At 46.2% G+C, this 26,533-nt stretch overlaps 1 protein-coding gene across 3 annotated transcripts in view; it reads left to right on the top strand.

The window, feature by feature from the left end:
- Positions 1-26,533, top strand: part of LOC144114784 (erlin-1-like) — a 48,948-nt gene that overhangs the window by 10,730 nt on the left and 11,685 nt on the right. For all 3 annotated transcript variants that reach the window (XM_077648731.1, XM_077648732.1, XM_077648730.1), the window contains exons 9-11: positions 1,561-1,652; positions 4,460-4,549; positions 22,127-22,206. In XM_077648731.1, coding sequence (XP_077504857.1) covers positions 1,561-1,652; positions 4,460-4,549; positions 22,127-22,206 — 262 coding nt within the window. The remainder of the gene's footprint in view (positions 1-1,560; positions 1,653-4,459; positions 4,550-22,126; positions 22,207-26,533) is intronic.

Genomic DNA, 26,533 nt, shown 5'->3' with positions numbered 1-26,533 from the left:
GGCATTTCTGTCGGTTCTCTGAGCTCCGAATTAATAATGAGGTTTTACTAGCCATCATGTTACTTTTGTTTCTAGTCTTGTCATGTTTCATTTCATTTTGCATGACCACATTACAGGTTGGATACTGTTATGCTGTTAATTCAATTAAGTAGTATACATTTCTGCGCACATCATGTTTTTTTTATACGGTGCTCAGGCAGTCTAGTTTCGTTTATTTCAGTTGCAAAGGCCATACACCGTTTTGAAAAAATATGAGCAACAATGTTTGCTTGTTTATATTTTCTGATTTTATTTTTTGTGCTGACCAGATATTCGGTATTCGAAGCCATTTTTTTTTCACATTCGTATTTGATTCGTATTCAAAAATTTCACTACTCGCACACCCCTAAAAAAAAAATGCATGCGTATTTCTCTTTTACGAATGCTCTAGCTAACTAACCCTCATAATCTGGTCTACGTAGCAAATAAGTATGGCTGGAAAAAAAAAGTGGCAGTGTCCATGACATTTCACTGTTGTCATCTTCCCTCTGAATATTTTTGTATACATACTTCATTCAAAGACATTGGTGTGCAGCATGGCTGTCTAGGTATCAGTGGCTGGACTGCTGAAATAAAAAATAACATGTTCTGTGTCTTGCGAGAAATGGGCGTAAAAAATAGGTTCAGGGTCACATTGTTTGTCATTAACAACACTAGCAGGCAACATGGCAAAGCATTGTATGTGATGTGGCTGCATGTTGCAGCTGCAGGCAGCCAAGTTCCTGAAAAGGCATAGTAATGAAAGCAAGCCAGCATAGTGGGCTAGTTGTGTAGCGTGTTATTCCTAGCAAACAGTAATAAACTGAGAGCTGGTTAAAGCCTTCTTTATCGAAGTTGCTGACCCCTGCTGTGTTAGTGCACCCTGTCTGATATTTCTGAAAAAGAAAGTCATGTCTTTAAGTATACTTATTTGTAAACTGATGGCATACTTGACCATTGTAAGAAGCACAATTTTTTGACTGACACTTTTTTTTAGATATGCTGGTTCAACTAGGTAATTTCTAATGTATTGTTGGAAGTAGCGTTTGCACGTGTCGTATGTGTCCTTCTGTGTCCTTGTCACTCACCACTTTTTTTCAGTCAAGTACAGTGCATCAACTAGCTCACCTGAATGTTAATAGCTGACATAGAACGCCACAGCTCGTGTAGCGGATAGCGATCAATCAGATATGAATATGGCAGCACTTCAAAGGAAAATAAACGGCATATAGCGTCTGTAAATATTGAGGCTGCGCTAGTGGCAAGTAACCGCTTGAAATATATTGGCTTATGTGTTAAAGTGTACTCATTGAGCATTCAATCTAAGCTTGAAATGTGAACATTTGTGGAGGCCTCATAAAAAATGATATCTTTTGCTGTGCTGTTTCGTCTTGAATTTGTGTATTGCCAATCCTGCTTGCCAGCTCCTATAGTTTGATGCGTCATTTGCTTCTGAAAGATTTTCTAGTATTGATATAAATTCATTTGCTACTAGTGAGTGTCATGTCATATGAAGGTCTTTGCATTTTGTCGTTGTCATAGGGAAGCAGAAAAGACGAAGTTGCTCATAGCTGAGCAGAAGCAAAAGGTTGTGGAAAAAGATGCTGAAACTGACAGGAAAAAGGCCATTATTGGTGAGTCAAGAAGTTTTGTTGTGGTTTTACTGCACTTGAATCAAGGCAATGCAGGCCTTGAGGGTTGGAACCAAAGCCTTGAGCCTTTGGTGTTAATGGATAGGGAAGACGTTGCTATTTAGGGCTATTGCAGTATAAACTTCCGTGTCTCATGAGAAGGCAGTGTAGAACATGAGCTTGGGTGCGTATTTCTTGTTCCTGTAGCTTTTGATTTGGTTGGTGCACTACTTGCACTATTTGGCTTTAGGAGCTCTAAGTAGTGCTTCGGCATTTCCTGTTACCATGTAGAGTTTTGAGCATTAGATTTTAATACAAATGCACTTGCCTGTTAGCTGTATTTGGCTTTTCTCATGCAACGTGTCACTTCACTCTGTGTGTTAGCTACTGCTCTCTTTGCTGTTGTGTTTGAGCTACTGTTCATAGCGCAGTAAATTATCATCATTTTCTGAGAGTAATTACAGCTATCCTGCCACAACAGGTTTTTTTCATTAATAAAAATATATTACAAAAAATTTTCCTTATGTTAAGACAAGGATATTGATGTTTGTGGATGGTTGACAACTTCATGAAAGAAGCTTCTTGTGAAAAGCCTAATGTCTGGGTGTGCTTAAGCTACAGTGTTCAAGTGAGCATTGTCATATGACAGCATGTAAATACTATTACACTTTGGCTGTCTTATTTTGAGTACCTTGCGGCTTGGCAAGTTCAAAGTTTTGTGCTTGGATGTCAGTTCAGTTTGTCATCATTTTGCCTCTGATTTTATGTCCTGCTCATAACATGCCCAAAATTGTGCAGTGTTCATGTGTTATAATTTTTTGTAGTGTCAGTTCCTGTATCTGTGGGCTTGGTGGTATGTAAGCATTGAGTTGTATTCTTGATGTTCTGTAAACCACAGCTTAGTGTGGGTTCTTTGACCAAGAGAAAAAAACATATGAAAAAACTTTGGCACAGGAATGGTTCGATTGTGTAACTGCCAACATTTTGCCTCAGTTCTGGGTGTGCGAGTTAAAGGTTTACCATTTGAATTTGCATACAGGTCTGCTTAGTAAAATATTGTTAGTAACTTGCTTGAACTATGAGGTTGGCTTCCGGCGGGTCTTGACAGAGAGCAGAGTTGAATGATCCCATCGGACAATATTTGGCATTGTATGACTAAGAGATGTTGCCAGTGAAAAGGATCAGGGATCAGTGTGAAATGTGGTGAACTGATCTCTGTAAAGTAGAGTTCGCTTATTCTCTCTCCTCAACTAGCAGTTTACCAAAAACAAAGAGGACAGGTATGTCACTGCTTGTCTGTGTTTCTCTTGCCTGTCCTTTGAGTTGAGTGTGCTGGATTGTTTCCATCATATACATTGCAGTGAATCTCTTTTATTTGAACTCATTTGGTTTATTTTAACCGATGCTTTGGCCTTGGCAACATCTACCGTATTTACGCGCATAATTTGTGCACTTTTTATTCAGGAATTAGGGCTCGAAGAAGGGGGTGCGCAAATTATGCGGGTATTTTGCGAGCTTGACTTAACAAACTCCACAAAGTCATAACGCGCAATATAGGTATAGTATATGTTGCTGCGTGTATGTCAGCACCCACACCCCACGCTGGCCGCCTCCCGAAAAAAAAGTTCACTCTAAATCAAAAGCCTCCCCCCCTTGCGGGATGGCATGAAGGTGCATGCATGAAGCTGAATAAGACGCTAAAACAGCGTCATCGCTTGTGGCCCAGCCAATTGTTCGGTAGTTTCGGATTCCGTAAGTTTCCTTTCGCAACTTCCTCCGGGATAGCAAGCGCGAATCAATAAATCAGTAATCACACCACACAATTCTTTACTGCTTGAGCGTCGACCAAACTGCTTGTCGGCGCCTTATCACGGCGCGGAGCTGCGAAGCCAGCGAGAATAGCCACGTGCGCACAAGTTTGCCGACACAACGATTGTCGTCTATAGGCAAACTTGTGCGCATGCGGTTATTCTCGCTGGCTTTGCCGCTACGCACCGTGATAAGGTGCTGACAAGCAGTTTGAAACTTGCCGTATAGTTGTGATATCCCATCGCAAGACATGACCGAACAACCAAACACAAGCCGTCAGAGCCACCAAGAAAAGCGTAGCCGGCAGTCGGGTCACATGCATCAGCCAAACAGCGGTGTTGGCTCTTCTATCAGCTGCCGATCCTCCCCGGAAGCGCTGCTGGCCGTTCCGAGTGGCGGTGCCGCTGGTGCCGCCGCGATTGTAACAGCGGCCTCTGACACCACGATGAACGCCCAGTGCACAAAAGATTAAAAAAGCGTCCCGTACAAACACGCGGAATAGCCGAATGCTACTGGGTAGAGCCATAGTGTAGAGCCCACGTGCATGATGGTGGTCTAGTGCAGCGCGGTGCGTAAAATATGCGAGTAAAAAATGTTTTTTTTTTTTGTAAACCCGGGTCATAATTTAAGGGTGTGCAAATTATGCGGGGGTGCAAATTATGTGCTTAGATACGGTAGTACATTTAAGGACTCCCCTTAATTGAACTCTGCATAACTTAAACATATTTTTTATTCCTTTCAAGTTCAAGGTATTAATAGTTGACTGCACGTGGACGGATACTTCAGTGTATAGTTTTTGTCGACAGAATTGCTGGAATTTTATCTAATGTAAGAGAATCCGCTTGCCTTTTATGGTGAAAGCAACGCTCTTTATAATACATTATTTTAGTGTGGCAGTGTTTTTCATTGCTTGAAGTGCAAAATTATTTACTTTTTGTTTTAGAGCCAGGGAAGGGGGTTATGTATGGCGAGACGTTCAAGCAAGCCTCTTTTTGTCACAGATGCTGAAAAGGTTGCTCAAGTGGCTAAGATTCAGTACCAGCAGAGGATCTTGGAGCAAGAATCCCTGAAGAAGATGTCATATATTGAAGGTGAGGTGTTGAGCATCTTTTTTATCCTTCCTGGGTTTGGTTAGCTGTATGCCTGACAACTGCTTTTGACAGTACAATCATGACCAGCATAAAGGTAGACTTTGTACCAGCCGAACAGGGCCAACATAGCTTTTCTGGTGTAATGGCCTCTTGCTTGCCAATAACATTGAGAGCACAAGATAAAGGAATCATGGGGCTAGCTGTGCTCACGTGTTTTGTTCAGCCTATATGCTATGTAAAAATAAACCAATGCAGAGCAATTTAATACGGGTACGACTGCACACTGAAAGATTATGGCAAATAACTCGAAGTCAGTGGCCCCTGTGGTGCTAATAAAGTACAGTAAAGCATTGTTAATTCGGACTTCAAGGGAGTGGAAAAAACGTCCGAATTGTATGAATGTTGAATTATCAAACCACCCCCAAAACTGCCAAAACCATTAGCGTGAATCCGAAATTTGTTTTCTAGGAACTTGGGCAATTGTTGCCTCTTTTTCAGATGAAAACTGCGAGACAATAGTGATCTCTCGCAGTTTCATCAAATATTTTTATTCGGGCACGGGACAATTGTTGTTTCCTCTTAAGATGAAAACTGCGAGAGAACAGTGATTTCTCGCAGTTCCATGAAATAATAATTCGAGCACGCTATTGGGAGTAGCGGAAACAGAACTGCTCCACAATGGTAAGGTTCTCCGCGGCTTCTTTCAGTGTCCAAAAAGGTAGCGCTGGAGCTTCTTCACATGTGGCGTCGCATGTGTGGAGGGTTTACCACACAAACGGCTAACAGCACGTGACAGGTGCAGAGTTTCGGCGCCCTGGAAGAATGGAAATACCACGTAGAGGGAAGCGTGCATTGGCACTGGAGCGGCAAGGTGTCTTTGAAAAACATACAAAAAAAAAGAGCACGGACAAGGCAGTCGTCGTCCCAAACATTGTGCGGCTTGGCTGGCTCGCTAACATGTGCAGCCGATATCCACCATTGCCACGGGCTGAGGACAACTGGCGACAAAGCTCCGAAACCGAAACTATGTGGCCAGACTCTCTCTCGGCCTATCGATGGGAACCTGCCGACCGTCAACACGCCTGTCTTTGGCACACATCAGAGGGGCGCGGGACGGGAGAAAATGTAATATGCAGTTCAGGCCTGTGGACTAATATCTGGACGATCTCCCGTCAAGCACATCATATCTCAACGCAGTGCCCCTTCGGGGGCCCGTCCAAAATGACCGATGTGAGCCCCGCGGCGTCCAAATAAACAAGCTTTTGATGCCATATACCTGCATGGGCATTTGGCGAGACTCTGGCGGCAGCCCAAATTTCTGAATTTACGGGGGCCGAATAAATTAGGCTTTATTGTAGCAGCACTGCCCCTCGTACGTTTTCGATTTCGGAATGGAGGGTAGTTTCCTGCCCGGCACTGGTTTTTGGATGGCATGTCTTCAGCTCGAATTAAATGGTGGGCGCGCGATTCCACTCTGAAATAATGAGTGTGCAGTACCATTGACTTGTGTACATTTTGACGGGAGGGAGCTGGGAGGCTGAATTATCAGTTTCTGAATTAACGAGGTTTGGCTGTAATACTAATGTTAACTTCGTTATTTGGTGGACGTTTCTGTTTTGTCACACATTGGCAAGGTAAACTTGTGGCACACATGGCGCACAATCCATCCTGTTATTTTCGGTGCATGGGTTTGATGTGTTCATTCTTCCATGGAGAAAAATGACTGACTGTGTCAAGCACTTACTTGCTCCTTGCTTTGCTGAGTTGCAGCAAGAATTTTTCATGTCAGCCTTACGATACTTTTGTAACATTTTAAGACTTTTTTAACATTTCAACTGTTGCAACTGAGACTTGATTTTAATGCTAAAGCATTAATTCGGAGGTTCAGAGCCTAACAAAGTCTAACGCTTGTCTGTCCGAGAGCAACCTGGAGCACACAAATTTCACCAGTGGCCGGCAGTGGTGCACCACTTAAGAGGGGACGCGGGTCTTTGGGACCAAAAAATCGCGAAAAAGTCGACTTTTCAATTTGGTCATAGTTGGATATGTCTCATCATTTTCCATCTTAATTTCAAGTTTCATGGCTGAATACCGCGTAGTTTACGAGAAATCGACAGGCAAAGATGCAATTTTGACAAGAGAGCTCGCGAAAATCGGTTAGAAAATGCCCGTTTTGCGTCGCGTGTCATGTCAAAAGTAGCCAGCGCAGCTAGGTGACTTTGATCTCGTTTGAAAGAGCGATGCCTCAGCTTTCTTTCCCACCAGAACGAAAGGTCTACTATGATTGGTCGCCGAGAAAAAGACAGAAAACAAAATGTAAAATGTGGCAATGCTATTGGCTGTTTGACACCATATGGCAAAATTCAAGCGCCTCATTGTCCGGCGCCAGTTTTTTTAACGCTCTGCGCTCGTCCTGCGATGCCATTTTGAAAAAGACCACTGTGGCGTGAAATCATATCGGAAGTTCGCAGCTCGCATAAGTTTGGGAAAAAACGTAAAAAAGGCCGCAGAAAGCAAGCGGAAGGCACAAGTTCGTCGGCAGTGATGTCAACCAGCAGCAGCGGAGTGCCTGAGCGCCGGAGTGTGGACCGGCGGATGACGTGACCTTCCGAGCGCGGTGCACATCGCGGCTGCAGCAGATGACGAAGAGCAGGATGATGGTTTTACTTCACAAGCAGTGATCGGAAGAGGGAATAACGAGGCACAGGAGTGGAATTCGGCGGTCGTGATAAGCACTTCTTTACCAGCTTCGGCGTCTGCCTTCGACACGGAGCAAATCGCGGGCTCAGGCGAGATTGGCAGCAGTGGGTCAGAGTAGACACATTTCTGCCCAGCGCTGATCACGAGGATTGCGAAGCACGCCGATGATAAAATTGCCAGTTTGGCAACAATTTCTGCAACCTAGCGCAAGATGTGGACGCTAGCGAACGAGCATGTAGATACCAACCCACCATTGCCTGTGGAGCTACCGATGTGGTCGTAGATTTGGTGGTGATCGACAGACTGCTTCACAATACAGTGTGCACCCTCAAAATAATGTTTGCAGCTTGCTAAGCGGTGGCAACGGCAAAAATGTGATTCAGTCTATTCACTATTGGCCTTCTAAGCTGTTTGTTTTGGAAAATTAAGCACTGTAGTGTGCCTACACAGCTTCAAAATGTTTCATTTTGTTTTTTGCGTTTTTCTCGGTTTCATTTTCTGCACCACCGTACACACTGCTGACAAGCTTTTCCTGGCTTTGATTCGCGCGATTTTCACCATTCTTGTTTTATTTGAAAGCTGAATGATTGGAGCTTGCAATAAAACTATTAACAGCACTTAATGTGAAAATATTACACAGCATAAAAAAAAGATCACCTTTTTCCTCGCCACTTTTATGTGAACTTCAAAACACTGTAACTTTGGTTGCAGAAGGGCTAGATCAACGAAAGTACCCTTATTGCAAGCAATGATAATAGTAAAATCCACTGGGATAAAAATTATTTGAATATGAGTAGCCAATTTTTTCAAAAAGTTGTCAGAATAGTTTTACTACCGAAATTCTTGAATTAATAACAAACGGCATAATATGCACGAAAATGGACACCATATTTGAAATCAGCACGCTAAAATACATAATAGCTGAAGTTTTCATTCTGTTAAGTTCAATACAGTCGCCGACCGATTTTTCGGACTCTAAGGGACCCGAAAGATGGTCCGAATAATCGAACAGTCTGAAAAATCCGTGAAGTACAAAAAAATCAGTTTATTGAGATGAAATCGGCTTAAAAATGTCACTGATTTTACCTTGCAGAAAATTTCTCTTGTTGGCGACGATTTCCACCAAAGTTGTGCATTCACTGTACACACTAGACAGCAAGGTCATCGCATTTAGTTAAAATACTTCCCACGTTTCTTTGAAAGACCCGGCGGGGCCATGTTGTCCACAACCTGAGTGTGCACCACACCGCTCATCAAACACATGCAAAGAAAAGGAACTTTTCATTCAAAGCGCCAGAACCGCCAGACGCAATCGCAAAACGGCGAATGGATGTAACTTTGTGGAGGCTCGGCGCCACTCGGTTGACGCGGTCAGAGAAACCCAAGTGACGAAACGGCGAATGGTGAACATATGAAACCCGCTGCGGTGGCTCAGTGGTTAGGGCGCTCGGCTACTGATCCGGAGTTCCCGAGTTCGAACCCGACCACGGTGGCCACGTTTCGATGGAGGCGAAATGCAAAGGCGCCCCTGTGCTATGCAATGTCAGTGCACGTTAAAGATCCCCAGGTGGTCAAAATTATTCTGGAGCCCTCCGCTACGGCACCTCTTTCTTCCTTTCTTTCTTCTCTCAGTCCCTCCTTTATCCCTTCCCGCCGAGATGTGAGATAGCTCCTGCACAACTTCCTTCCCCCAACAACCAATTTTCAATGTATGGGCGGTATGAGACAAGCGACAACTGCCCGCGACAACGTCGGTGACAAAAACAAGTTGACAGCAATGACAGTCCGGCTGCCATCTCGAAGTGTCAGAGAGCGCAGGGACCTCTACTGGCAACAATGAGGTACCGAAAGTATGTCAAGCCAATCCAACTGCAGTGTAAATACACCTCAATCCAAGATGGCGCCTTTTGCGCCGGCGAAAAGCCGATAAGATGGCCGATTCTGGCCCACAGGCGACTGAAATTAGTCTGCAAAATCGAACTTTCGGACTATTGAAGTTCGAAATATCCGTCGCGAATATGTATGTGCTTCTATGGGGTGACTGACGGTGCCTCATCAAGGTCCAAAATATCCTACAAGTCCGAATTATTGGAGTCCGAATTACCCGTCGGCTACTGTATTAAAAAATTTTTCTCTAATACCCCTGTCACACGGCGAGTTTCAATAGCCATCGAGTCGAGGGTCTTCCAAATTCTCAATCGCCATCGAACTCGAAGGAGTTGTGTCACTGCTACACGGCAAATCTCAATGGCCATTGAAATGGTTATCGTCTCTTACGCCAAGCTTGTGTGCCGCCACAATCGCTACTTTGGATTTTGCAAAAATAACAAAAACATTTGATAAATATATACTAAATGCTGAAATACACGCATACACGCATGTCGTCTAAAACTCTTTCAATTGCATGTGCGCGACGGACAGATGCAGACACTGCTGTAGCCACTCTAATACAATATGAGCCAAAACCAACCCAGTCCGACTGCGTCGGAGCGCTGCTTCTTCAGGCTTAAGGCCTGGGAAATCGCTATGATATCTGAAAAACAAGAGCTATTTGTCTCTTGAAACTTGATGCAAGGGTAAGAATGGGCAAATCGAAGGCGAGTACAACAGCTTAGAACACGATATTGCTTTTAGGGATTAGTGACGAAGCTGTTATCGCTGTGAAGCGGGCGGGCAGGGCGCCGCCATGTTGTCAACGCTAAGTACGCAAGCAACGCGAAGACCGCAACGCAAAATTAATGCGCTTAATGCACTTAAAACCAGTCTGGTACAATTTTAAAATTATTGTACAGGCTGCTTGCATTAAATTCTAGGCGAATAATGTTTGTTCATGCTTTTGTACCTTGAATGTGTCGTGTACGAAAGTGCGCTTGGCGCCGCTCGAAGCAACGCTAGGAACCTTGGGCAGCGCTCGAAGGCCCTCGAAATCTCGATGGAGTTCTGCGCTGCTCCGTTGACTCGATGGCCATTGAAACTGCCCGTGTAGCAGCGCTTGATCACCTTTGAGTCGATAGGCTATCGGTTCGAGGGCCTTCGAAATGCCATTGTGACAGGGGTATAAGACCCTCTTCCCCCCTTAACCACTGCACCACTGCGCCAGGAGTGGTATGAGGACTGCCACGGATCTGTGAATGTTAAGTAGAGAAAGACCAATTTTGCATACAGTCAAACCCACTGAAGTGCCATGGAAATGCCATTGTTCTAACTGACAGTTGTTATAGCAGGGCTGTGCCGATAAAAAGAAAATATGACAAACTTTATATCATTTAATGATAGGAAAGTCCTGCAGAGGCTTGATCGTTCTAATGCCTGTAAAAGCTCGTTAATTCAAACTTCTCGGGGCCGGAAAAATTGTGCAAATTATCGAATCATCCCAAAAAGATAACAAGAACTGCTTGCATCATGGTATATTTATCTGGTGAAAGACTGGACAATGGTTCCTTGCTTTTGAGATGAGAACGGCGTGACTATGATTATTTTTCACATTTTCATAAATACTTTATTGCATGCATACTGTTGGGAGTGTCCAAGCAGAACTGCTGAAAAGTTTACGGTAAGGGCCTCCCCGGCAACCTTCACGGTGCGACGTAACATAGTACTGCCGGAACTCCACCTCTACTGCGTCACACCCCTCACAAGTGGCAGCGTCGCATGTTAGGAGGCCTCTCTCACTGCACAAACAGCGAACAGCATGTGACGAGTGCGTAGTTTCGATGCACTGGAAGAACCGAAGAGAAAGAGCCACGTGGATGAAAGTGCTTACGCCATTCGGTGCCTGAAACGGGCCGCAGCTGGGCTCAGTTAGCTGGGTGATAGGGACTTGCTCGAAGCTCTGAAAAGCGAAACCGAAACTACGCAGTCTGACTGACTTAGAGACATGCCCGTACATTTGTCATGGTGCCTACAGTTGCACGCACATTGAGGTACACCGATAACTTTTCAGCATAGAATTCAGGTTTGTGCCGGCTATTTGGACGATTGCTTGCCACACCAGTCACAATACCAGGACGCAGCCTTCCTTCGGGAAACTGTTTGAATTAACCAGTGTGAGACCCGTAGCGTCCAAATTAGCGAGCGTAGTATGCCATAGACATACATGGGCATTGGCCAAGACAGTGCGAACAGTTCGAATTATTCAGATTTCCGAATTAATGTAGGGTCGAATTAGTAGAGTTTTACTATACACCACGACTTGCATAGGTTCCTGTTCGTTGTTGTCCGTGCCAGTGACAGCTGCTATGATCGCCTCGTCGGTGAGGTCTTCATTTGTCATGACTGCATGTTAGCGTGAAAGAATTCTTTGACTCAACACACTGCAATCATCACCATTCACCGATGACCAAAGCACCGTCATCACTGCACCAGCGGGAGCTACGCATGCCTCCGCGTCACTGGCATCACACCTGCTTTCCAGAAGAAATTCCTGACGGAAAATCCATGGAGCTTGCAGAACCGAGGTAACGGTGACTGTAAACAAGAAAAACCACGCTGGCACACGCATGCACTGCACTGACTGAGAGTACGATGGCGCGCATGGCTGGTGCAGCAACAGCAACCCGGCATATCGCCTGACTAAGTAACACCTGCCCTCAGGGCAAGTGCTATCCACAAAGTTACCGAAGAACAGGGGGAGATGGGACAGCGCACGTGCTCTCACCTCCCTCACTGCCAGCAGTCGTGCAAAATGCAAAAAAGAAAACGAAAAAAAAGGCACGCTGGCTTGTTTTCTGCGAGCAGCTCACCCCTCGGAACTGTTAATAATGGACTGCTCCACCAAGGCTCCTTACTTCTCTGCCTTGTTGATAGGGGAAACAATCATTTCTCCTCACTGTGTCGCCGCGACAGGCAAGGATCCTCGGTGTGCCCGGTGTCTTCGACTGCATGTCACGGGTTATTTCGCTTTCTCAGCGTCACTGTGCCGGTTCGGTCCGTTGGTCGGCTCCACACGCACGCACTTTTGCTCTGTAGGCATGGTTTGGCTGGCACGGTTGTAGTGCCTTGTTTTTGTTTCTTTCAAGGCTGACATTCAGTGACCAGATTTAATTGTTGTAAACAACAGTGTGCTATGACAGCATTGCTATAAACAGTTTTGAATGCATTGCTTTAAAAAATTAGAAGATATGTTATTGCATGATGTTTTCATAATGAGGTCATTGTAAAAGGTTCTGATTATTTGCTTGCCGTCATAAGATCGCAAATTTTGGACTGCTCAGCCAGCTGCAAATAGTAGTAGTAGTAGTAGACCTTTATTCGGCCATAGTTTACAGGCCGAGCATGTCGACCGCCTGGGCGACCGGACGTTGCTGTTCTTCTTCCCCTTCAGCGGCAAGCCAGTCGAGCCAGGTGGTGATGGATAGAGAAGGGAGGGGATAGGAACCCGACTGCTGAGCAGCCGGTCAGTAGAAAAGGCAATGGGCCAGGTCTGCATAGATAGCGGCCCAGTTGGAACAAGAAGGGTCTGTTCGGTAGCGATAGAGAAAGAGGTGGGAGGGGGTGACGACAGCATTCATTTGGATGTGCCGAAGAAGGCGAGCCTCTGGCACAGTGAGCGATGGATGAGGGGGAGGGTAAAGTCTTCTGTCGAGGCGCAGCTCGAGATAGACCTCCTTTATGGTGCAGCGCAGGGTGAGTCTTCCACCGTCCTCCGGGGTCTTGGGCCAGGGGATCAATGGCGCCCAGTGCAGAGTTGTGGGCGAGCTGATGGGCCAGCTCATTGCCATCAATCCCTGAGTGCCGAGGGACCCAGCGGAGGAAAACGATGGAAGGCTGTAGTGTGGACACCACTCATTCGACCTCCTGCTGCAGTGAAAAGGGCAAGGTGCAGTTCTGTATGTGGCGAATAGTGGTGTAAGAGTCTGAATGCAGTGTGCACTCTGTGAGAGACGGAAGGAGGGGAAATGACTGGAGGCCATGTGCAATGGCTAGGACCTCGAGGGACAGTGCATCCGGAGGGTGCAGGTATGGCCCGCTAGTGTGGGTTTGAGGTGCAGGGAGGTGGGGATGGTATAGGGCGTAGCCACAGGAGCCTCGAGGAGCCACGAAAGAGGCATCTGTATAGGCCACACCCTGGGTATCAAAGAGAGCGGAATGGTGCTACGCTAGCCGCCACTGGCGTGTAGGATGGGGCACATGTTGGTCAGGAGGATGAAGATACGAAGATTGGGAGCCGGGGTAGGAATAAAAGAGGTAAAGGTGGAGATGGGAATGGGAGAGATACCCGCCTGAGGCCAATAACCACTGATCCTGATGGGTAAGGGAAAGCCGGGAAAAGCTGAGAGTCATGGTGGAGAATGAGAAGAGAATACAGTCGACGACCGAAAATTCGGACGCCTGATTTTTCAGACATGCTTCATTATTCTGACTTTTTCGTGGCACCGCTACATGGCCCATAGAGCCAATGTATAAGAGCGCCTAAAATTTCGGACGCACCGCCACTGACTGCTTGATTTTACGGACCTCGTTTGCACTCGCCGCCAGTACCCAAGCCGCCATATAATGCGTACAGTGGGACCTCTTAATTCAAACTGCAGGAGAGATTGAAAACTTGATCAAAGAAAACAAAATTCAAGCTTTAAAAGGAGCCTCTTAACTTGCGATGCTGAAATTCTGCGCGAGTCGGCTTATTGCGCCCGCATGGCTTCGAATTCGTGCTGTTCTTGAATGTGTTCCGCCGCACGAACTTGAACAGTAGTCAGAGTTCGCGGAACTCATCTGTGCCGAGTCTTTCATCCTGAATAGGGAAAGAGGCAGTAGCAAAGCGTGTGAGAGGCATATGGCTTCACCGAGACGGCGAGCGCGGGAGGAAATAGATGTGCATTTCAAAGCGTGGTCAGTGTACTCTAGGCAAAACGCACGAAAGCCCGACTTTTCTATCGCAAAACCGTAAACAACTGGCGTTTTGATGATTGGCAAGACGCCCCCCATTATACGCAAGCCACCGCAGAGTGATATCGCCGAATACAATGCCGATTTTGTCTCTAGTTGCTAGGCTTAACGGCGAACGCCAACGCTGATGGGAGTGCTTGCTTCGGCTGTTTCTTGGCTCCTATTGTTTCGCCATCATCGCATTCTCGTTCTGGGCCCATCGTACTGCGGGCGCAGTGCAGTTCCCGCAGCGGCGTGTTCGCTTTCCCGTTTAGACTTTGTCCAACCCATGCGTTCATCGGTGACATGCCGAGGGCAGCACAGCCAGTGGCCGAGCTCGTGAGAGCAGCTGCCGCTCGTTGTCTATGCACATGTCGCGTGGCAAAATTTAGTCACGAGGAGCTTTAGAATGTGTGCAATACAACTGACCCTTCCTCCGGCATATTGATAATAAGTCGTGATTTTTTCGGTGAAATTTGATTTTCCGGACTGCCTGATTTTTCGGTCGTTTTCACGGTCCCAAGAGAGTCCGAAAAATCGGTCGTTGACTGTATAGAGGATGGAAGAGGCCTGTGGCAAAGAGCTTAGTGGTATAGGTAGTGATAGGGAGGTTGAGAGCTGCCTTGTAGAGGCCCACAAGGGCAGTTTCAAGAACGTTAAGTTGAGTCTGAGTGAAGGAAACATATGGTACAAAGTACCCGACCTTGTTGAGGGCGAGCGCGTGGGCGACGCGGCACGCATGGGCCTCGTGGAGACACGAGTGCCAAGTCACCACGTGCTGCAGGAGGTGAGTTACAGAGTGGCAGGTGGCGACAGCGTGTTGGAGGGCTTGCACGTTCTTGGCCGCATGCAAAGGGAAGCCAAGAACTTTGCACTCGGTGATGACAGGAATGGGGCAGCCAGGAAGTTGGAGAGAGACAAAATGGTTGTGCGAGCGCTGGTATGAGAGTGGTTGAGAAGGAAAAGCTCGGATTTCTCCGGAGCAGAAGAGAGACCGGTGGTGGTGAGGAAAGAGTCGATAAGATCTAGGCCAGGTTGCAGGGTGTCCTGTACGTGACTGGTAGAGCCAGACGAATGCCAGAGAGTGATGTCATTGGCGTAAAAGATGTGGTGCAGGTCGGGAATTTCGGCTTGCTGGGAGGCGAGAGGTGCCACAGCGAGATAAAAAGGGTAGGAGAGAGAACAGCACCTTGAGGAGTGCTACGGGTGAAATGCTGGGGATCAGACAGATCGGTGTCTACATGAAAGCGGGCCACTTGATTAGAGAGGAATAAGCGGATATAAGAGTACATGCAGGAGAAGTAATTTAGAAGAAGTAATTTTATGCCGTCTCCGTATTGGACACACACACCTTACCCACAACTTCTTACTCACAAAAGAAGACAAACCTATTTGTGAAAAATGTGGAGATGAAATTACAGTACACCACATCCTATTCTCATGCACAGAACTTGAGCCACTGTGGAAAAAGTATTTTACTCGATTCTACAAAGAACACATTCCCCTTCACCCAGCATTAATTTTAGGTGAAGATGCATTTATTGATATCCAAAATGTTTTTAGCAGCTTTTTAATGGAAGCAGGTCTCCTTGAAAAACTCTAAATTCCGACCCTGCACCTTCCTACATTTAGTGGCACACCTCATTCACTTTCTCATTCCTGAGAAGAGGACTGAGTTTTTTTTTTTTTTTATGCTGATGGGTTGGGAGCCTCGAGATCCTTGCCGGGGCAAGGATGGTTGCTAAGTTTACCCGGTACTCTTTAAAGCTTTCACTAATAGCCATTTTTAAAGTTTCTTTACTTTCGCATTACTAACAAACATGAACTAAAATTTTAGGCCATATACACCAATGATAAGTTTTCACATTTGTAAAATTCAGCAGAAAACAATTTTCCTACACCTTGAGTTTGGCACATGATAGCCTTAGATGCTTATGTGCCATTAAACCCAACACAACAACAGCATCACTTGTGTCTGGAGAGCTGTGCTGATGTCACTGGACATATTGAACTGGTTCTAAGGCTGTTGTATAATGGAAAATTATTGTGAGATTAAGAAAACATGTCTTGTAAAAGTAATAAGTGGGAACTTAATGGAGGGGTAATTGTACAAGCCAAGCTTTCACATTAAAACTGACTGGAAGTTGAGCAGGCATCACAGGATTTACATGTCAGATCTCAGTAACTTGTAGCTCTTGAAAAAACTGATGCTGCTTTCACGAAACTTTTAACGTTAGTAAATCCCATCTGGTGTGACTGAAACTCTTCCTTGCACTTGTTTGCGTTGAGATCCTTGCCGGGGCAAGGGGCAAGGATCTCGAGGCTCCCAACCGATCAGCATAAAAAAAAAAAAAACCTCAGCCCTTTTCTCAGGAATGAGAAAGTGGTTGAGGTGTGACAGATTGGTTCACTGCAGTTTGTTTGTGCGACAGCAAGATTTTCAGAAGCTTGAGCACCGTGCTGAGGCCTTGCTTTCTGACTGCTGTGTGAGATAATGTTGCAAGTGGTAGTGTTTGGTAAGTTTTCTTTGTCACATTATTTCGTGGTTGACTGTTGTTGGTTGTGCTTAACTGCAACATTAGGTTTATTTGTGTTCATTTATTTATTTAAATGCCAATAAACATAATGTTGCAGTCAAGATAGAAAGACTAACAGCTTTGCACGCACAAAAAATCTAATATTTCTGTTGACAGTAGTTTACCATAACTTCTAAAACATTTAAGGTGCAAGGATGTTAAATTATGGAGCGAAGCTTTGATGAAAGTGGCGTATTGCCGCGAATCTTTGTACTGTTTGTTTGTTCACATCAAAGCCACCAGCACACGCCTTTATAAATTTTTTTTTTTCAATGCAAGACGCGACCAGACTTACCCTAGTTTATCCCCGCCACGTGCAACTGCTTCTACATTGTTCAAGATTGTTGTAGTTTGTTTCGGTACCTTATCTCTAAGGTTCCTTGCCAGCTTTAAATTGAGTGCAGCTAAGAGTGATGGGAATTCTGTTCGACAACCGCTGAACACGCTTTTTGCTCTTGCCTCCACCGAATCATTCAGTCCTTCGTGCGTGCAGGTCAGCCCAATAAACAGTTCCTTTTGGAAGCCCTTTTCTCTGTCTTCTGGACTGCCTTCACCAATGTGTGACAGTATTGTGCTCTGCTTCATAAGATATGAGGAAGCCGCTCTGTGCTTAGCTTTCTGAAGAGCACAATCTCAATTCAATTTTTGCTTCCACTGCCATGCTTTTTTCACACTCGGACCTGGGATGACTGCTTAAGAACAAGGGAGAGGCAGTCATTTGACTATTAGTGGTGCACTGGCAGTAGGAAATGTGTGAGGTGTTTCCAACTTAATGCTGTCCCAGGCCAAGGGCGGTGCAAAAAAGAGAAGTACAGCAGCAGGATGACATTTCTTCCAGGGAACAGCCTAGCAGAAATTGGTTCTATATAGCATGCGCTTAGTGAAAGAGTGCTTACCCATGATGATTTTGCAAGTCTTGAAAGTGGTCATTGTTCATAGGAGATTGTTAACAATTTGTACCATAGTATGTCTGCTGTACAGTAGGCTCCCTTTATGACGAACATCACTGGACTTGAAATCTATTCAGTTTATTGGAATTGCAGAAGCGGCTGAAATATAAGGTTGAAACTGAGCATGCAGACTCCAGAAATAAAATCAGTAATGATACTAAGTATACCATATATACTCGTCTATAAGCTGCCCTCGTGGTAGCCCTCACGCCAATTTTTCGGCTGCAAAAATTTGAGAAAAAAAAAACTACAATTCACCAAAAATGTACCTAGTCCCACAAAGTGCTACAATATGGCTGTAGTTGCTTTTCTCATACCGCATTCATTATCACCTTTGTTGCACAACATGACGCTTCCGTGGATTTCTCCGGTTTTCACGGTGCCTTGCCCAGCGCCATTTGGTCTTTGTTATTTAGTGCTTCATTTGGAAATGTGTGGACTGCTTGAGGAATCTGTTGTGTTGTATGCGCCATCGTGTGGCAGGCTGCATGCTTTTGAATGCGAAGAAACAAAAAGCAATGGGCAAGCGCAGACAGTCCTACACTGTAAGCTTCATACTTAAGGTGGCAAGATGCACTGAGGAACATGGTAAGCGGGAGGCCAGGCACAAGTTTGATGTCAACGAAAAGTGTGTTCGCTGTTGGTGTATGCAAATGCAAGACCTTGGCGAGACCTTGGTGGGAAACAGTGCAAGTTCCCAAAACTTGAAGAGGACCTCGTTGAGTACATTTGCACTATAGTCGAGCGTCACGCGGTGTCCGTTTGTTATATCCCAAAGTTCGTAGTAAGTGAACCACAGCTTTAAAGACAGTTGCTTGTCAAAACACAATTTTTTCTTTGTGAAAAAGTCCGTGATGGATGTCTTGTTTCTGCAGCGCAGATCCGATGAGGGAGGTTTCCAGTTTATTTAAAGCAGAAGCGTGCTATCGCCGAGGCCCTTGACATAGATAAGTTTTCTGAGGCTCTCTATGTAGCTCATTTCTACAGGCACGCTTATGGGTGCTGGCTCTGAAGTTTCATTTTTATCTGATTCCTCCACATCACTCTCGTCCCGCACCTCAGAAATGATGCCCTCGTCCGTGCACGGTTCCGTGGTGTCGGCGTCGTCATCGACAGAAATAAAGTCATTCTAACCAATTCATGACCCCCATGTCGAAGTTGATGACGCGCTGCCACAAATCCCCACCGGGCTGGTCATCTTCAGGCTGCTTTCATCATCTCTACTGCTGATTACAATGGAAATGGGCACAGTGTTCTTGTCCGCCATCCCGAATTACAACCAGGGCCCGAGATTTGAATGAAGCCATCAAAACACAAATGACACCGCAACAAGAATGACAAAAGCGTGCGATGGGGTAGACGTGCAATGTGCACAGGCGGCAATCAAGCCAATCAAGTTAAAGATACAGACGCACAGCGCCAGCGGAGAGACTAATGAGGGCCGTCCATGAGCATCAGTGGAGCCACCTCTTGGCTCCCACGGAAGGCCTGCTTCACAGAGCGTGGCCTCCGTGATCGGCGCTGGCGGCGGCGCAGCTGATCGCGGAGACCACGTGCGGATTTGCAAGAGAGTGCGGGGGAGGGGAGCAGAGTAACGAGGAGGGGCAGGAGGGCGATGTTGGAAGGCGCAACGGTGGGGAAGGGTAGCTTGCTCGAGAGTGGTGCGAAACGGGGTGGACAGTTGGCCTGCGATGAGTCTTGGGAAAACATGCCGCCCGCTGGGCGCACAAAGAGGCTGGAGGCAGGTTATCTCGTATCACGGCGCCGGGTTTACGCCGTCCATTTGCTGTAACCGATCAGCGGGGCTTAATGACGTTCGTTATACGTGTGATTTTGTGCCATTGAAACAATGTATATTTTGCAGTTATACAGGTCTCGTTCGTTATAAGCGAAAGTTCATCTTAAGTGGGGCCGTTATATGTGGGCTCGACTGTACTAGGAGCAACAGCTTTGTGGTGTCTACGGAAATGATCCGTATGAAAGCAGTCGCTATCACTCAGTGAATGAACATTCGACCTGTAGACTTGAAAGCCAGTCGATGGTGGCTTCAACGTTTTCTGAAACGGCACCAACTCTCCATCCGCCGTGACACAACGTTGTGCCAGAAGCTGCCAGTCAAGTACGAGGACCAAATAATGAAGTTGCATCACTTTGTCAGCGCACTTTGGAGGGAGCATGAGTACGACCTCTCACAGATAAGCAATGCTTATCAGACCCTTGTCTCGTTCGATGCGCCTGATGAGGGGCAAAAAGTGTCCCCATGCGTATTCTTGGTGCCGAACGACACAGGTGCACAGTGATGCTTTGCATCACCGTTGATGGAAGGAAACTTCCACCCTACGTAGTCTTTAAGAGAAAGACTCTGCCAGGAGAGACGTTCCCCCAGGTTATCGTAGTCCGGGTGCAAGAAGAAGTTTGAATGTCCGACAGTTTGTCATAGACTGGCTGAAAACAGTGTGGCAGAAGCAACTAGGAGGCCTACTACGCCGCAAAGCCCCTCTTGTGCTCGACAGCTTTAGAGGGCACCTAACAGACAGAGTGAAGACCCGGCTGACAGGCTGCCGAACGGACTTGGCAGTAATTCCTGGTGGCCTGACAAGCGTGCTGCAGCCGCTTGATGTTTGCGTTAACCAGCCATTCAAGACTGAATTTTAGCGGTGCTACACCTAATGGATGGCCACGGGCAACCACGGAACAACTCCGACAGGACGGCTGAAGTGAGCGTCCCTCCAGCAAGTGCGCGCTTGGATTCTGCACACGTGATGCTTATTGTCAGCGGACGCCATCTCAAAGATCTTTATTAGAGTCATGAGGCTGTCAAACGCCATGGACAGCACAGAGGACGACCAGCTTTGGGAGTACACCAATGAGGCGAGCTCATCCTACAGCGGTGAGAGTGCCTGTGAACTGAGCTCACCAGACGGTGATTAGTGCCAAAGCGGCGATGAATGGTGAAATAAAATGTTCGTATCTGTCTCCAGCTTTTTAAATATCTGACACAGTATTCGCAATGGCACTACATGTGTTAATGTGTAGCTATAGGCCTGGTTCATGTATAACCTGCACCTGAGAAAATTTGATGAAAAAAAGTGTGGCTTATACACGAGTATATATGGTAGATGAGGGGGATTCGCTTATGGAATATTTGTTATGTGCTGCAAAAAATATTTTCATAAATCCTGCATGTTACCGGCAGTCAACCAATTGTGTATTACAGCTTTTACAGCTTACTGTGCCAATTGATCTGTTGCCATGTAGGACATTTCTTTAAGGAGAACTAATGATGTCTGGGCCCCTGCGTTTCTGGAAAGCTTGTTGCTGTGTTAAAAGAGACTTTTGCCTGATTGAATGTCACATGTTCGTTTGCCCGATTTAATGTCACAAGTTCATTTTGAAGGGAGTCGATTGTATGCTTAGGCAAGTGAGTACAGTGTATGGCTTGTCTAGCATTTGCCTAGCATATTAAGAAGTAATGGCACTTTTATTTGACGTTCAATTTTTTCGTTTTAATACGGAAAGTACACTTACTATGAATTTCGGATACAGTGAACAAAATGCACACAACCGACAGGTTCATTATAAGTGGGCTCAACTGTACCATCTAGCGATTCTCTGTTTAATTGTTAGTTCTGGGTTTTGCGCTCAAGCTTTATGAAGGAAGGACCCTAGAATTGTGAATTGTTGGTTTTAACATCCTGAAGAAACACATGGGCTATGATGATGATTATGGATTTTTATGGCGCAAGGGCAGCTATGGCCAAAGAGCGCCATGTCACAAGGTATTTTTTCTTTTTTTTTCTCAAGGTGGGGTCAAAGACCCATTTCCCAAGCATTTCACCCTAAATAAGCCGAGCACCAGACCAGGGGAAAGCTTGTACCCATTGTATCACCGGTGGGTACCCGGCGGCACTGGGGATCGAACCCCGCACCTCCCGCATACGAGGCGGATGCTCAACCACTTGGCCACCGCTGCGGTACACACGTGGGCTATGAGGGATGGCGTATAAGAGAGCTCCGGATTAATTCATACCACCCGGGGCCAAATTACAGAAAGATGACAATCTCAAAGCAGTCACAAAATGGTCAAAAATCCCCGCTCCTATTGGTCAACATGGCCTGGTGAACACATTGACCAATAGTAGTGGGACTAATTGATTTGTTTCTGATAGGTTTGTGATTTGGCTGTTCCGTAATTCGACCCCTGGGGTTCTTTTATTAGTACTGACATCACACAGCAGCCTTCATCGAAATACAGCCGCTGCGGTGACGATCGAACCCTAAGAACAATGGAAACCAACCGAACAATGTCTTATTTAATCAATGTCTTCTTCCAACCTGTTCCTTTGCAATAAATTCTTGGGCATAGTTCCTCTAAAGGTGAATTTGTCTGTATAGTTAATATCTGTTTTCAACATTTCTGCTTTTTTAGAAGAAAATAATTGTTTGCTTTACCTGACTTATCTTGCACTTCCTTCTGTCTTCTCCAGATGAAATGCATTTCTCTCGAGAAAAGATGAAAGCAGATGGAGAGTTCTACTCAAAGCAGAAGCTCGCAGAAGCGAATAAGGTAACCTTCTGTTTACTGTCTATTCTTTCATCTCGTCTATTTTGTGCAGCTGCTTGCAGCTTTGATCCCTTGCAACGGGTATTATATTCTATGCAATACAGTGTGCATGGTGTGGCAGCTAGCCGCTCATAGTCAAGTACATTTAAATGCTTCATTGCTAATAAGCAACTCCGGCATTTTTTGTACCTCTGCGGATTTTACTGAAACTTTCAGGGTAAGTTCACCGCAGTTTTTTGGTCATTTGTGCCAAATTTCGCAGCTTGGCGACGTCTTGATGCAGTGCAAATGAATTTTAAAACTTTCAATTTCGTGGCTTCAATCGGGGTGATTTCTATGAGCAACCTTTCACGTGTGACGTCACAGGTTGGCATGCTTGTTGATATTCGTTCTGCATTTGTTGAAGGATAAAACTTTGTGCTTGATTTTGGTAGTGTGGACATAAAATGACCAAAGCTGTTGCTTACCATCGCCTGTATAGCCAATTAATGCACACACGATAAGTTTTAGGGCAGTATCCATGACGTCATAGGTCACGACGTCAGTTTGGACGAAACTTAGTTTCGGTTTCCTAGTTTTTTCTGTTTTAAAATAGTTCTACTCGGTATTTTGCGAAAGTTTTTTTGCACCGGAGAGAGCGGACTCTAAAGATTTCAATGCGATTATAAACTCAAAATGTTAAAAAAAAACCCGTAGTTTCCTTTTAGAAGGTATCTTTAGAAGGTAAGAGCAGCTGTATCTTACTGGTACTCACCTACGGTGCGGAAACGTGGAGGCTAACGAAAAGTGTTCAGCTTAAGTTAAGGACAACGAAGCGAGCCATGGAAAGAAAAATTATAGGTGTAACATTAAGAGACCGGAAGCGGGCAGAGTGGGTGAGGGAACAAACGCAGGTTAATGACATCCTAGTCGAAATCAAGAGGAAAAAATGGGCTTTGGCAGGGCATGTAATGCGAAGGCAAGATAACCGCTGGTCCTTAAGGGTAACGGAGTGGAGTCCAAGAGAAAGTAAGCGTAGCAGGGGGCAGCAGAAGGTTAGGTGGGCGGATGAGATTAAGAAGTTTGCAGGCAAAGGGTGGATGCAGCTGGCAAAGGACAGGGTTAATTGGAGACACATGGGAGAGGCCTTTGCCCTGCAGTGGGTGTAAGAAGGTTGATGATGATGAGTTGCCTTTTAAACTCGCTTTTTCATGGGTAAAATTAGGCCACTTTGGAAGGTAAACAGCATCTGAGCACCTGCATGAATGCTGTGTCGAAAAGGCATCTGTGTATATATAGTGCCACACATTGCGTTCATCATCATGATAAAAGCCTCTCCCAGTGGCCTTCAATTAGCACTGTGCTGCTCCAGCCATTGGAGCCCTGTCCGAGCAGATCATCTAATCTTATCTCCCCATTGGAGTGAACTACAAGAGACCTTAAAAAAAGTTGGCATGAGTGAGAGTTTCTTGAAATGAATATTTACAGTGAAATAGCACAGAGCACACCATTTGCAAAATGGCAAAACTGTTGAGTTAGTCATACATAGAAATGTGTACAGGTGCAGACATAAGTACACAGAACGCCCATCCTATGTGAAAACTGCGTTCCTAGCGTGGCACCAAGGAAACTGAAATGCACAGCATGCATAGGCAAGCCTCCTGCAGGTTGCACACTCACACTGCTGTACATGCCCTGGATTCACCCCTTATCATTGAGGAACTTTGTGAAAAACTAAGCTGACGGTTCAGGCTGTGCTGTGCGTGGCAGCAATCACAACGCTTCATCCTAAGCAGCTGTTGTCATGTTGACGCCACTAAAGGGCTGCATGTTTGAAACTTCTGTAGCTGCCGGGACTATGCAGGGATATGCAGTGTCACACTAGTGATGAAGCGGGCACGAAACGCCTGGCGCAGTATGTTGCCAAACTGCACCGAACTCGCGGCAGTGGTTTCATCTCTGCTTTGCTCAAGACTTCAGCTTCATTTGTGTGTATGTGTGTATTTCTGGCAACTATAGCATCTAACACTTTTGGAAAAGCAGGATCATCTACCTTGTTTAGCTGTACTCCCATCTCACAAGCAGTTTGCAGCACTGTGAAAGGTAGAGCTGTCTCATCCAGTCAGAGCCAAAGAAGACTGCAAAATGGTCCTTCAAATATTTTCACAGTATAACTATATCTCAAACAATTAATGTAGTAATTATGGGTGTGCGAATATTGAAATTTTCGAATACTAATCGAATACGAATATGAAGATAAAATGACTTCGAATATCGAATCGAATATCGGTCCAGTACAGAAAAAAAATTTAGAAAATGATAAACAAGGAAATGTTGTTGCCCTTATTTTTTTCAAAATAGTGTATGGTCTTTGCAACTAAAATAAACAAAACTAGACTGCCTCAGTACCGTATCAAGAAACATGATATACACAGAAATGTATACTACTTGATTAGACAGCATAACAGTATCCAAACTATAATTAGGTCATGCAAAACAAAATCCATAAAATGACAAGACTGGCAACAAAAAATAACATGATGACTAGTAAAACCTCATTCATTTGGAGCTCAAGGGACTAGAATTAATGCTCGGTTCTTGCGAAGGCCTCGGTTTATAAAAGTAACTGTGCCCCCCCCCCCCCCCCCCCCAGAAAAAAAAAAAACTGCCGAAAATGCGAAGACGCAGTAAGGCCTTATGAGACGGCTTCATCGTGCTAACACCTGTAAGCCCGTGACGAGCGCCCTTTTTAGTGTGCTGGAAGAACAACACAAATGCAAGCAAGGGGCGAGGGAATACACACTGGCGTCGGAACGGCAAGACGGTTTCTAAAAAGGAAAAAGAAATCACCTGTGACACGCCAGTCGGCATTCGAAAACCCGGCGTAGCTGGGATTGGACTACCGGCGAATGCACGGGCCAGCAATTGCAGTTGTCACGTGGCAGTGGCGAAGCTCAGAAACCGAAACTACGCAGCCAGGCTATTTTTTTGATCTAGTGACAGGGACCTTCCGATTGTTGTCACGCCTGCTGTTACGCCCGCTAAAGAGGTGCACGGGTTACAATGCACCATGCAATTGGCGGGATTTTTACAGGATCCCTTGCCCCATTGTGACAACCACGTTGATGCGATGCTTCGAAGAGGACACCATGCTACCATCCGATTCCGTAATAGGGTGACAATGTGTAGGATGCTGACGAAGCTTGGATTCCAGTATTGGAAGTGATCCCGGAACACACTACTGATCGAAGCGACACAGGTTTGTGGGGGGGTGATCCAGATTTATTGGAGGTCCCAGTAGCCGCGGCTGGTGAGCCGGCGAAGCAGGCTGTTGACATTGCAGGCCTGATCGGTTGCCAAGAGCGTTCTGTTCTGCACGAGGCAGGTCACGCCAACTTCATCTTCATCAGCGCCGCTACAGATGCTCCCCCCTGGTGCATTGCGCGATAAAGGAAAAAGAAACGGTATGTACAAGTTTGTACAGGTTGGTCAAGTCTAGGACACAGTTAGGTTCGTGAAGGCCACCTGGCGGGTGAAACAAACTTAGGCGGTCGAGCCTGGCTGCTGCGCAAAGGGCGAGGGGAGCCAAAGGATGAGGATGATGACGTAAGGAACAGGCGGGAGAAGTCGAGGAATTGGAGGCGAGGTAGGTGTACTGTAGTCGTACAACCTACGGGTGGGGCCAGCAGTTGGGCGGCAGTTGTGCGCTTGCTCAGTTGGTGCGGATGATTGTATGGCGTGGGGAAACAGCAGCCGTAAAAGTGAAAGCGATGCCTCGGCCGCTGGTGATGGCGAAACAACGGTGGACGGCACTGGGCTCTAGGTCTGCTGCGTGAGGTATGGGATGCCTTGTTAAGAAGTAGTGGAAGCGGGCGACGGGGTGTACTGGCTGTCGGCACAAGTGAGCCCACAGAGTCTTTGGGGCTGCTTGCTGGGGGCAGAGGGCACAAGTCCGAGATGTAGGGGTCAGAATCGGAAGAAAGCAGTTGTGCGGAGGCCATTGGCGGGGTTGTGTGGGGCACGCTATAAGGCGTCTCAAGCGTGCTGCCACCTGCTGAAGCTGTTGCGTCTGTAGTGGAGGCACAGGCACTGGTGAAGGCACCAGGTGGGCAGGGATGCGTGGCAGGTGTTGCGGGTGGCGCGTTTAGGCGCAACAAGGCCCTGGGGTGACGTGCAGGCGTGCCTGGCGACAGGAATGACAGTTGTGCTCACTGTGGTTGGGCTTGAGGGATCAGGCGAACTTAGGACTAGAAGCGAGTCTGGCCCAGGTCGAGAGAAGGTGCCGCCGGTGATGGCCCAAGGGCAAGCGCCACAGCTGGGAAGCAGGGCTGGGCAGCAGGCGCTGTGAGAC

This window comes from Amblyomma americanum, chromosome 1 (genome assembly GCF_052857255.1).
Source record: "Amblyomma americanum isolate KBUSLIRL-KWMA chromosome 1, ASM5285725v1, whole genome shotgun sequence".
In the NCBI taxonomy this organism is placed as follows: domain Eukaryota; kingdom Metazoa; phylum Arthropoda; class Arachnida; order Ixodida; family Ixodidae; genus Amblyomma; species Amblyomma americanum.
Note: the sequence above shows the minus strand (reverse complement) of the source record. Positions and strands in the feature narration are given on the sequence as shown.